At 36.8% G+C, this 12,653-nt stretch overlaps 1 protein-coding gene across 3 annotated transcripts in view; it reads right to left on the bottom strand.

Annotated features, from left to right (window-relative positions):
• Positions 1–12,653, bottom strand: part of SLC24A4 (solute carrier family 24 member 4) — a 128,965-nt gene that overhangs the window by 42,410 nt on the left and 73,902 nt on the right. For all 3 annotated transcript variants that reach the window (XM_026679206.2, XM_087952084.1, XM_087952085.1), the window contains exons 3-5: positions 2,362–2,438; positions 1,000–1,074; positions 602–686 (exon numbers count right to left, since the gene is read on the bottom strand). In XM_026679206.2, coding sequence (XP_026534991.1) covers positions 602–686; positions 1,000–1,074; positions 2,362–2,438 — 237 coding nt within the window. The remainder of the gene's footprint in view (positions 1–601; positions 687–999; positions 1,075–2,361; positions 2,439–12,653) is intronic.

Raw genomic sequence — 12,653 nt, 5'->3', positions numbered from 1 at the left:
GGTTTCCATGCTGCCTGCATCCCATGGATGGGGCTTCTTTTATTGTTTGTGTGGCTTGGTTTCTGACATGCCGGAAACATGGACCGGGGTTTGGGGACTCCTGTGTTAGATAATGACTCCATCAAAATCAGTCTAACAGCAGAAAACCTTTTCAGATGGCATGGTCTTCACTGGTATAGGACGGGCAGGGGAGACAAATGAATATATGAACTATGGAGACGAGATGGGCTGTGCAAGGATATCTACAATAACAGGCAAATGTATATTTGGTGGAGAGATACAGAAGTCTATTGTAATTATAACATGGCAGACAGGAAAATTATTTATAGGCATAATCACATTAACTTCATTTAATGTTAATTTGACAGATATAAAGTCAAATATAATTATTTTATTGATCTCATCCACACCCTGGTAAACCATGCCCAGGTATGCTTTAGTGGAAGTGGAAGACTCCTAACAAAATCCAAAATAGCCACTGGGTACAGTTATTCTGAAAATCACAGGAAATTAACTGTAGACTAGCTGTTTTTGTGATCTGCTTATGGGAAGAATTTGCATATCTTGTTAATAACAACCATGTTATTAACTTAACACTTACCTATGACTGATGCAAATAACTCAGGTGTTGAACTTCCAGCAGCCATGAATGTGGCTCCTGCAACATCTTCACTCAGATGTAGTTTCTGGGGGGAAATAAAGAGAAGAATTTAATATTTCACTAGCTGTAGCCCAGCTTACAGAATCTGTATATCTGATGAAGAAGGGAAAGCAAAGTCAAATACTTTGTTTGAGATTTAAACCTCTATGGAGATTCTCAATCTTTGTTTGAGATCGAGTTGTTTGAGATTTAAACATCTTTCAGAATAGAATTCAACAAATAGGAGCAAGCTATACATAAGGCAATATATTAACAGAGGGCTTTTATTTGGTCAGCCTGCATCCCTCTCTTAGCATTTCACAAACTGATTTAGAAAGATGAAAATTATTTTCACATACCTCACAAATTTTTTCTAAAGATGGAACAAAGAAATCATCGCATACAATAGCCAAGGCATAGAACATATACAGAGCCTGTAGAAAAAACACACAGCAGATATATTGATTAAAATATTACAAAATAAACTAGATACAAGTAATGTAGGACAAGAAAATACTGGCAGCCTCATACAGTCATCTCATCATTAAAGATCCTATTGGATCTTTAAACTAGAAAATGTTCAGCCTAGATATTCTTTGGGAGCAGCCCCATCTTGGAATGCAAAATTAAGCTGTGTTTTGGTATTATACTGTACTGCTTTTCAAATCAGAAAAGTTTCTCAAGATTGGTTTGTTTGTTTTTTGAGGGGAAAAAAAGCAAAGGTGAAATGCCAGAAATATAAACCAAAATCTTTAAGGAGCAACAATAATATAGAGCAAACTTTACAAACTTTAAGCAGATGGTAAGGGCCACCTGTGGGCAGTGCTCTGATATCCAGAGGCCACAGACCAAATATTGGAAGGAGCGGTATGCAAAGTAGGTTGGATCATAGCAATTAAATGAGGAAATAACTTTTGTTGGATTTTTTGCCTTGAACAGTTCTTGGTGACTTCTTTTCTCCATTAATCTAATGGATCCAGCCAGTGAAAAACCAAATCCAGAGGAGTAGCAAAGTATATGAGTTGAGCTTGGAAACACACCAGTTGATTTGCACCAGATGAAGGTTGTGAATTGGCTTATAATTTGTTTAAATATATTAGATACATATATATTATGGATACATAAGTGAGTTGCCAATCTTCAGAACATTTTTATTTCTGTCCTATTCTTTCTGCAATATTCTTAGGATACTTTGCTTTTCCTTTAAAGAATCTGATATCATCCTGGTTAAGTCTAATCTCTGCCTGAGAAAAATGTACATTCCCAAAGCCTTCTGGAAGAGATGGCTATAAATAGGTCTCCCCTGTCCTGTTCCTGTTGAAGACACCATCTGGGTTGCAAGGATTAGTTGGTGACAACGCCGTTGCCCGGGGCACATCCATGGGGGCTCCTTTCATGTCCCCGCCAAGCAACAAATGACTGGAGGATCATCCCACCATGCAGCAGCACTCGGGTCTTGGTAACCTCCAACTCAGTATCCTACTCAGTATCTTAACCATGTGAGCCATCATGCTCAATGTAAATAAGTACTTGAGTATATTTTGAGTATGCTTCAGATAGGCGTGCATAAGCGCACCAGCATGCCTACTGTCCCTGTCTTACTGTCCCCATTTATCTGTATTTACTTCCTTGTTCATGTTTATGTTCATACTTATACCTGCTATCTTGTACAAGTTTGACAAACAAACAAACAAATACATAAATATTCTAGGAATACTTACACCAAGAATATGAAGCAATACCGCTCCTTGCTGCCTTTCTTTGTTTGTGAAAAAATCCTGAGGAAATTCATGAATTGCTGAAATAAGAAAAAAAATGTATTGAAATTGTTTAAAACTTTAGCAACCAGAAAATGTTTGGGTTAGCTGCGTGTTGCTTCTCTGGAAGAGAAATAATATACCTGAAGTATAAGTAAACCACAAATACAAAGGAGAGACTATAGCTTCAGTGCAGGAACATGTTTGTTCTAGTGCAGGGGTCTCCAACCTTGGCAATTTTAAGACTTGTGGATTTTGCTGGCTGAGGAATTCTGGGAGTCAAAGTCCACAAGTCTTAAAGTTGCCAAGGTTGGAGACTCCTGGTCTAGTGGTTAAGGCACAGGCCAGACACCGGGAGACTGTGAGTTCTAGCTCTGCCTTAGCCATGAAAACCAGCTGGGTAATTTTGGGCCAGTCACTCTCTCTCAACCCAACTCACCTCACAGTATTTTTGTTGTGGAGAAAATAAGAGTTGGATGTGTTGGATACGTTCAACACCTTAAGTTATTTGCAAAAATAATAAAGGCGGGATGCAAATAAATAAATAAATAAAAGGTGGGATACAAAAAAAATAAGGAAAAATAAACAATCTTTTACACAAAATATTTCCTCCCAATTTGTGGACTAATTCTAACAACATTCTTTTGTCAATCTGCAGGTCTAAATTAAAAGTCAACTTTCTGCTACCTGTACCTCTGGCAGCAGTTTGACGCTTCCAGCAAAGCTTAGAAATTGGTGATTACTACTGTTTTTGTCCCCTAGATTTTTGAATGACTGCAAAGAAAAGCTATTGCTCTAAGATTTGCTTGTGTTTTAGGAGGACATTTTAGTTCCACTGAAGTGAATCACAGACACTGAGAGCTTTTAGCACAGATTCTTTTGCTTATCTCCCAGCAAAGCAGCTATTACTGTGGACTATCCAAACAGTATGACTTCCCTACCATCTCTGCATGTGTTCATAGCTACTGACGAAGCTATATTTTAGCAAGATGTGGAAGCCACAGACGTTCCCATCTCTGCTTTATGTCATGGTTGCAAATCAGGACTGCTCCCCTGCCCAGAGTACTTTGTATGTTTCTATCCTCTCTTTTCTGGAATTAATGGCCTTTTCTTAACACAGGTAGACATTTTAGTGCTAATAAATGTGGAGAACTGTCTTAAAACCAGCGATTCTGTATCTTGTAATAAGGCTTTCAAATATATCTCAAGACGCATTTATGCTCCTCGTTTGATTATGACAAGATCTGAAGTTTTCTTGATGCATCAACAAGTAGAATATATGGAGGATGAAGGAGATGCTGCAGTCCCTTCCTTATCAACATTCCCTAAATTAACTGAAGGTCCATAAGGAGGATGTGGCTGTATGCAGATGGCAATGATACTTGCAGACTCCATGCACTAAGTAAATATCCCTCTACGGTGTCTGTGGAGATTCTCAGTCATCCAGATCATGGTTGTCTGGTTGTCTCAAAGATGCTTTTTCAAAAGGCAACTGGACTATTTTTCCTTTGAGGAAGAAGAAGAAGTTTAGCTTCTCATCCAAAAAGCTTCATCAGGAGCTGTGGTGGTGCAGTATTGCAAGCTTATTCTGCTGACTGCGGATTGCCAGCAGTTCAATTCTCACTGGCTCATGTTTGATTCAGCCTCCCATCCTTCTGAGGTTGCTGAAATGAGGACCCATATTGAGGGCGATATGCTGACTCTGTAAACTGCTTAGAGAGGGCTGTAAAGCACTGTGAAGCAGTATGTAAGTCTAAGTGCTATTGCTATCAGAACTGATGAAGCTTCTTGGATGAGAAGTGAAACATATTCTTCTTCAAGGGAAAAAAGATAGCCTAGTTGCCTTTTAAAAAAGCACCTTTGACACATCCTTACATGGTCTTTTTGTGGCAAGGGGAGAACCTGTAAAGAGCTTGTTTGTATACCTGCACATTTGGAATAACCTTTTCTTTTCAGCGATAGAACTGCAAAAACAAGACTTATCTGGTTTTGCTAACCACCATTTTTAAAAGTGCCAACTGTTAACCACTGTTTCTAAAAAGTTCAGGCTTAGTCTCCAGGATTTCTGGAATCCTAACCAAAAGGTACTAAATAAAGTCATGCTAATGATGCCAACTACATTAAAGAACTGAATAATGTATAATGTAGTCTGGAGCATTGCTGATAAACCACTCCAAAATTCAATAAGGCAATAGAGAACAGCACATAAAATGTTATTTAAATATAAATGTGACTTTTCCCTATTGCATTTTTCATGCTCATTGGCCAAATGCCAATTCTTCGAAAACCATAAAAGCAAAGCTATGTTTTTACAAGTCAGTTTTATTCAGTACAGTTTTTCAACTGCTAGTAAACCACAATATCATCTTCCCTTAAAATATAACAACTGTTGTCTTCTCATATCCCATTTTTATCTGTCAAGAAATCCTTCAAGTCTTGTCATTTCAGTCCCAGTTAGCATTTAGTCCATGAAGGGTTATCAGAGATAACAACATATCTATTTTAACTTTGACCAAATGAAATAACTTTATATTTCTTCCTTTTACTTTTACAAATCTTGATATTTGGTCCTTTCAAATAATGTCATAGAATTTGATTTTTGTATTATTATTTTTCTTGTTCCCTTTACACATATTTTTTTCAAAGTTTTAATAAGCCTCTTTTGTAAATCCAATATAGGAATATTATCCAGATCACTCTCTTGGTTTGTATCTTTTTTAATTATCAAGACATCAGTTGGTATTGGTTTCTTTTGTATGTCCAGTGTAACATCTTTTTCCATGTCATTCTTGTAGCTTGTCATTGTAGGCTGAGTGCAAGGGAGGGGTCAAACACACCATCAGTCTCAAGTCCCTTCTGACCTACAAGAGATTTAAGTTCAGGCCATTTTGAATTCCATTGACTCTTATCTACCACCCAGTTGCTTTGACCATTAGCAGTTCAGATTCTTGTAGAGAGCATAAGCTTGCAATAAACCAATAAATAAGCACTTTTGAGAGCACTGTTCAAACATATCCTTCAATATATCAATATTAAAATACTTTTCTTCATTTCATATTCCTAAGTCAAGTTTCAGTATTCTTCTCCTTTAGTTGTAATTTTTAGTTCTTTCTAGTTCCCTGTAGTGTCCAATTTTTTAAATCTTACATTAAAAAAAGAGAAGTCAGAACAAAAGCATTTCCCCATGGGATGGATTTTTATAATTAAATTCAAAATCTTATTTCAAATTTATCTGGACCCTTAGTCCATTTGTGACTTTCTAAAATCCAAGTTTTAATCACCTTTTTTGCGGTTTAATCCCCAAATTTTTTTAAGTCCTTCAGCCTGTATTTAAAACTTCTTTTAGCAAGAATTGAAGGAAACTCACTCAACTCAGTGCTATAAAACCTGAAGATCCAAAGGTTCTTAAAAGCTGAAAAGCAGTTAACAAGCAATTTCCAAAAGTGATTAGAAAAGATAGGGTGAGGACCCAATGTCCTTTTTGAAGGTATCAAATATGGTTTCAGCAAAATGGCTGTTCATCATCTCCAAGAACTCTAAGTCCACTAGAGACTGCGGTCTTGCAGTCTCCTTGCAAGAAGCAACTGTGGGGAACATTTGTGGGTAATTTCAAGTCCTCTTTTTGTCCAGAGAAGAATTACGAAGAACTGGTCTACCCGTCAGCTCTTTATTTTGTTGTGATCGTAAGCTCTGCTTTAGCCATCTTCAGTTCTCCATTTCTTCTCCAGAAGTCAGTTGCCTCATGTTCCACATATGATAGAAGTCAGCTTGATTTAGCTACATATGCTGCCACCAAGTGTAGAAAACTGCAAAATTCAGGGAACTTTAGAATCTCATTGGCCCTTCAACACTGGAAGTTTTCAAGAAGATATTGGATAACCATTTGTCTAAAATGATATAGGGTTTCCTGCCTGAGTAGGAGGTTGGACTAGAAAATCTCCAAGGTCCCTTCCAACTCTGTTATTCTGTTATTCAACTTTCATTTAAAATAAAGAAAATAAATCAAATTCCTAAGCTTCATCATGTTGAAATATCATGAGCAATTGAAGTAAACACTTAAAACAAACGGCTCCCCCCCCCCCAAATCTCTCTTCTGTGAACTTTCTTGGGCCCAGGAGAAAATGTTCTTGACCATGATCACTTGTTTTGCTCAAAGCAGGTGCTAATCGTACACCTGCTTTGAGCACAGCTGGAAAGAGATTGGGGGAAACTGTAACACAGGTTGAGAAACTGCTGATGGGACCATAACGTTCAAGAGATGCCATGTATTTTCACAGAATGAATACTTGTTCCTGAAAAGCTGAGGGGGATAATCTATAAAGCAGCTGTTGATATGCAGTAATCTTCAGTGGGTGTTGTCAATTTTTCAAACAGTCAGAAATGTTCCACATTACATAAAGCTCATGTTATTCAATCAAGCAGCTCCTTTAAATCCCTCGCAGCAGACCCCTGGGTAGTTTCTGTCTCCTTGAATCCAGTACCACTCTTTTCTAAGTGACCTGTTATTGTGAGGCATTGTCATAATTGGTACCAGGGGAAAGAGGATCCAGCCAGCAAAATGCTCTGTGGTCTTTCCAGTCCTCAACTGGCCAGCCCTTCTGAAAGGGCTTGAAATGATGTATCATGAAATTAATGTTGTTATAACATTTCTTATTATGGCAGAGGGATGTCTAAGAAGCTGATAAAAACCTGCTTATTATAAAGAGCTGCAATGTGTCTTCTGTGATTGGCCTTTCCTCTTTACTTTTCTCAGTATGATTGATACTGGAGAGCAGATTTTGTTTAGCTCCCATCAAATATTATTGGAATAATGGCAGCTTTTCACCTGTATGGATCTTAACAGAGTTCATTTAAGGCCACTTCTAAGAAAAAAACCTCAATTCTTGCATTTAACCACCCTTTCTTACCTCCCTTCTTTTTAGGCCTCAACGAGGAACTACTGGGATCACTTAAATTTACAAGTCTGATTGTAATTAGAGAGGAAATGTTTTTCTCTATCATATAAATTTGCAAGCAGCTTTATAATTTATTTGTGCAACCCATTTGTATGCTGTCTTGACATCACTGTTGTCATATTTCTGTTCTATATGAATGAACAGAAGAAAAATGTTAGCTATGCACAATAGTATTAACAATAACGCCTTCAAAATCATGATAAGAAGAGAAGGGAAAAGAAAGACCTGGAAATGATATTATCAAACAATAACCAAAGTCTTGTTTTTCCCTTTGTCAGAAGAAAAAACGCTTAATTCAAATGCTGGCAAACACATATGTCAACAATACACAGTTGCAAGTGTTTTGCAATCAAGTGGTCTTCTTCAAGGGAATCCTTTTAGTCCAGCATCATGGCTGAAATATCTTGATGTCTTGCTGGGTTCCAAATACTGGAGATATAGCTAAGAAGACATATGCATTTTAATCTCAACTTCATCCAACAGTGTAGTTAGGCAATTCATACTAAGAGATAAAAATTAGATATCAGTAGAAACTTTCTGACCACACAGCCAGTGTTACAAGGGGCCACGTAAGCAGTGATTTCTTCTTTCTGATAAGTTTTCAAACAAAGTCTGTATCATCTGTAGAAATCTGTCAGTGATGCTCATATGGATTTTGCATTGAATAATGGACTGAATTAGGATGACCAGGCCATTCCTAAATTACGATTCTAGAATTCTAATCTTTTTATTTATTTATTTATTTATTTATTTATTTATTTATTTATTTATTTTTATTTATTTATTTTATTTTTGTTAAATTACAGGAACAATGAAGCTCTATGGCCAAGCCATTAAAGTCAATTTGGAATTTTCTATTCTAAGTACAGTATACACTGTTTACATCAGGGGTGTCCAACCTTGGCAACATTAAGACTTGTGGACTTCAACTCCCAGAGTTCCTCAGCCAGCTTTGGCTGAGGAACTCTGGGAGTTGAAGTCCACAAGTCTTAAAGTTGCCAAGGTTGGACACCCCTGGTTTACATTATACAGCTGGACCTTACTTCTGGAGACGCTGGTACAGAAAATTGCAAATGGCGATGACATGATCACAGGGTGCTTGAGAACTGGGTAAGTACAAACAGATTGCCAAGTACCCAAATCATGATGATTACAGAGCCATGAGAGTGGTGGTGCAACATTTTGTGACAGCTAGAAGTGCTTTACAGGCCATAAAGCACTCTTTCCAAGGCTGTATTGTTGTTAAATGAGTAAGTCAAGCACTGCCTATAATCAATAAGAAGAATCAGAATAGAGCTGAATGGGACCTTGGAGGTCTTCTAGTCCAGCACCCTGCTTCTATACCATTTCAGACAAGTGACTGTCTCGTCTCTTCTTAAAAACCTTCAGTGATAAAACACCCACAATGTTTGAAGGCAAAGCTGTTCCACTGGTTAATTGACCTCACTATTAGGAAGTTTCTTCTCAATTTCAGGTTGCTTCTCTCCTTAATCAGTTTCCATCCTGTCATCTGCAAATTTGATGAGTTCCTTCATCTTTCTTTCTTTCTTTCTTTCTTTCTTTCTTTCTTTCTTTCTTTCTTTCTTTCTTTCTTTCTTTCTTTCTTTCTTTCTTTTTCTTTCTTTCTTTCTTTCCTTCTTTCTTTCTTTCTTTCTTTCTCTTTCTTTCTTTTTTAGTCAAGCGATTATAAGATAACAGGTATAAATATAAACATAGTTATGAATACATGAAATGGATACATATAAGAAAAATAAAAAGAAACAATAGGACAGGGACGGTAGGCACATTGGTGTGCTTATGTTTCTTGTCCTGCTCTCTGGTGCTTGGGAAAATAAATTGACCCTCTCTTCTTTGTGGCACACTCTTAAATACTGGAATATTGCTATCGTGTCCACCCTAGTCTGCCTGTTCTCCAGACTAGCCAAAGGTCTTTAATCATCTTAATTGCTCTTCTTTGCACTTTTTCCAAAGTCTCAACATTTTTTTTGTAATGTGGTGACCAAAACTGGATGCAGTATTCCAGATGTGGTCTTACTAAGGCTTTATAAAATGGTACTAATACTTCATGTGATTTTGATTCTATCCCTCTGTTTATACAACCAAGGATTGTATTAGCTTTTTTGGCTGCTGCCACACACTGTTGATTCATGTTTAAGTGATCGTCCACTAAGATGCCAAAGTCCCTCACACAGTTTCTGTTTTGAGCCAGGTTTTACCTAATCTGTACTTGTACCTTTGGTTTTTCCTGCCCAGGTGTAAAACCTTGCTTTTCTCCACATTAAATTTCATTTTACTGGATAGGGTCCATTGTTCAAGTCTGTCAAGATCTTTTGGATCCTGAGCTTGTCTTCTGGGGTATTGGCTATTCCTGCCACCTTAGTGTCATCTGCAAATTTGATGAGTTCCCTCATATTTATTTGTTTGTTTATTTATTCGAGCGATTATAAGATAACAGGTATAAATATAAACATAGTTATAATACATGAAATGGATACATGTAAGAAAAATAAAAAGAAACAATAGGTGTGCTTATGGATGCCCTACAGACCTCTTAGGAAAGGGGTGAGGTCAATAGTAGACAGTCTAAGTTCAAATCAAATCTAAATCATTTATGAAGATATTGAAGAGTACTGGGCCTAAGACAGAACCTTGTGGTACCCCACTGCTTACTTCCCTTCCTGTAGATGTAGTACCATTAAGGACTACTCATTGAGTTTGGTTTGTCAGCCAGCTACAAATCCATTTGGTGGTGACGCTATCTATCCCACATTTTTCTAGCTTACCAAGAAGTAGATTGTGGTCTACTTTGTCAAATGCCTTGCTAAAGTCTAAATATACTATATCCACAATATTTCAATGGTCTAGTAATTTAGTCACTTTGTCAAAGAATGAAATAAAATTGATTTGGCATGATCTGTTTTTAACAAACCCATGCTGGCTACTAATTATAACTTTATTTGTTTCTAGATGGTCACAGATCTGGTTTTTAAAAATTATTTCTTCCAGTACCTTCCCAGGTATTGATGTTAGGCCGATTGGTCTGTAGTTTACTGGGTCTATCCCCCCCACTCTTTTTTTTAAACAAATTTTATTTTCAAGACAGACAATACATAAATACACATAAACACAAAACATAAAAGCATAAAAAATCTCTTTTCTGAAAGTTGCTTAGTCCCGGGTTAAAACTCTTGGTACAGACACAAATTCAAATTCATATTCCTTTTAAATACCATTTCATATCTTATTAACATTTTCAATTTTCTATATGACTTCTCCTCTCCTTTAAATTTTCTCAATTTTATTTTATTTTATTTATCTCCTCTCAATTCGTATCATAATATTTATTATTCTTTGTCTGTTCTATTCCAGCCAACCATTTATTTTTCTTCTTTAAAAAAAGAAGAAAAACTTCTCCTGTACACTATATGGAGTATGATGCCTTTATCTCTTTCCCCTATATTTATAATACTTAATATAAAACACATGACATACATTGGGATTCTGTCTGGTACATTCTAAAATTATACTATGTTATCAAAAATAATACAAATCTATTCATTAGTATTGATATTCATTCATATCTTAAACGTTTAACTCATTGCTTTTCAATTAAGTCACATACTTTTATGGGAGCCCTATTTTCCATAATTATTCCCCCCACATCACATATTATAGCTCAATATTTCATTAAAATATTCCTCCTTCTTCTACTTCAAATCTCTCATTTCACAAAAAAATTCGCTAATATACCATATTCTAATCATTAATATTAACAATCATTTATATCTTAAACATTTTATCCATTTCAATTAAATATCATGCCTTTGTGGGAACACTTATACTTTCCAAAAATTATTACACCCCCCACATCACAATCTTGAATCATATTTCATTACAGTACTCCCTTTTTCTTAACAAAAATTTCACTAGTTTATGTTAAATATTTTATCACATTTTAAGTTACATATTATTTCTAATTTTCTATGATTACTTCTAAATACAGGTATAAAAATGCAGTCTTATGTACCTTTCTAGAATCCCTTTAACAATAAGATTTATCCATTATCTCTGAAAAACTTTTGCTTCTTAACATCTTGCTCCCCACCATTAGAACTTCTCATCCCTTCCTTTCTCCCTTGCTTCTTCTTCTCCTTGTCCTCTTTAACCCCTTGTCTCTCCACCTCCCTTTTATTCTGCTTTCCCCCTTTCTGTTGTTTCTTAACATAATGTCCCCTTTTCACCTTATTCTTCTCTTTTTGGGCTGTTTTTCCAGATCTTAAAGACCTCTTTTCCTTTTTCTCTTGCTTTTCCCTTCTCCAATCAAAGTCATTTGTTCATCAAAGATGGCTTCTTCTTCTTCTTTGTCCCCATCATCCTGTTGTTCATTCTGCTTCACATAAGTATAAACCGCCATTTCTAAGTATTGAAAAATAGTGCCAAGGCCATCTTTCCCTCCTTGTTTTTCTCTTTCATATTTTTGATATATGTTTCAATCCATCCACAGATGATGCCATTGTGTAGAGAAAAGGTTTTTCCAAACAATCACCCAGATGTTTTAATCAGAAGTAATTCTCAAAGGTTCCAAAATCACCAAACAATCCAAACAGACTATTTCTTTTAGATACCTTCTTCTTCTTCACTTTCTCTTTCTGGGGTTAAAGTAATCACAAAGTTCCTTTTCAAATATATTTTTGGAAGTTTTTAATGTTTAACAACTCTTTGCAATTCTAGGCAATCTTCTCCTTATTTTCAAATTTTGCTTCAATTTTTCCCCTCTCCCTTCCCACTCACAGCCAAAAAGTTTTTTTTCTCCGCTGTCACTTTAGGAAGGAGAGTAGAACAAAGAAAAACTTTCCCTTGTAAAGTATTCGCAGCTTGTAACTCTCACTAGGGACAATACATACTTAGCAGCCTTCAAATTTCCAGGTCACTTTCTCTTGTCTTGTCCCAGTTAGAAGCAACTTTCACTGTTCTTCCAGCTTTCTCCCTCCTGCACCTGCTTGTCCGGCTGCAGCTTTCTTCGTGGCGGCCATTACTGACTGCCGTTCCTCCACCTCGGGAAAAGGGGTTTAGAAAAGGGGAGGGGTTTGCGACACCCCAGACCCCTTGCCGGATCCCCTGTCTTCAGCTGCCTCTACGGGCAGCTGTATCCCCCAGATCCAAATGGATCGGGGGAACCTTGGCGGCGACGCAGCAGGGATCGTGCTGTTGCGAATCCCTGCCACCGCCGAAAGCTTGCAAACCGGAAGTCCCCCCACACACACACACACTTTTTTTTTTTGAAGATAAGAACCACATCAG

This window comes from Notechis scutatus, chromosome 1 (genome assembly GCF_049901735.1).
Source record: "Notechis scutatus isolate UNSWTSFEM ecotype Mainland chromosome 1, rNotScu1.2, whole genome shotgun sequence".
Lineage (NCBI taxonomy): Eukaryota > Metazoa > Chordata > Lepidosauria > Squamata > Elapidae > Notechis > Notechis scutatus.
The sequence above is the reverse complement of the archived record's forward strand: the minus strand, read 5'-3'. Positions and strand labels throughout refer to the sequence as shown.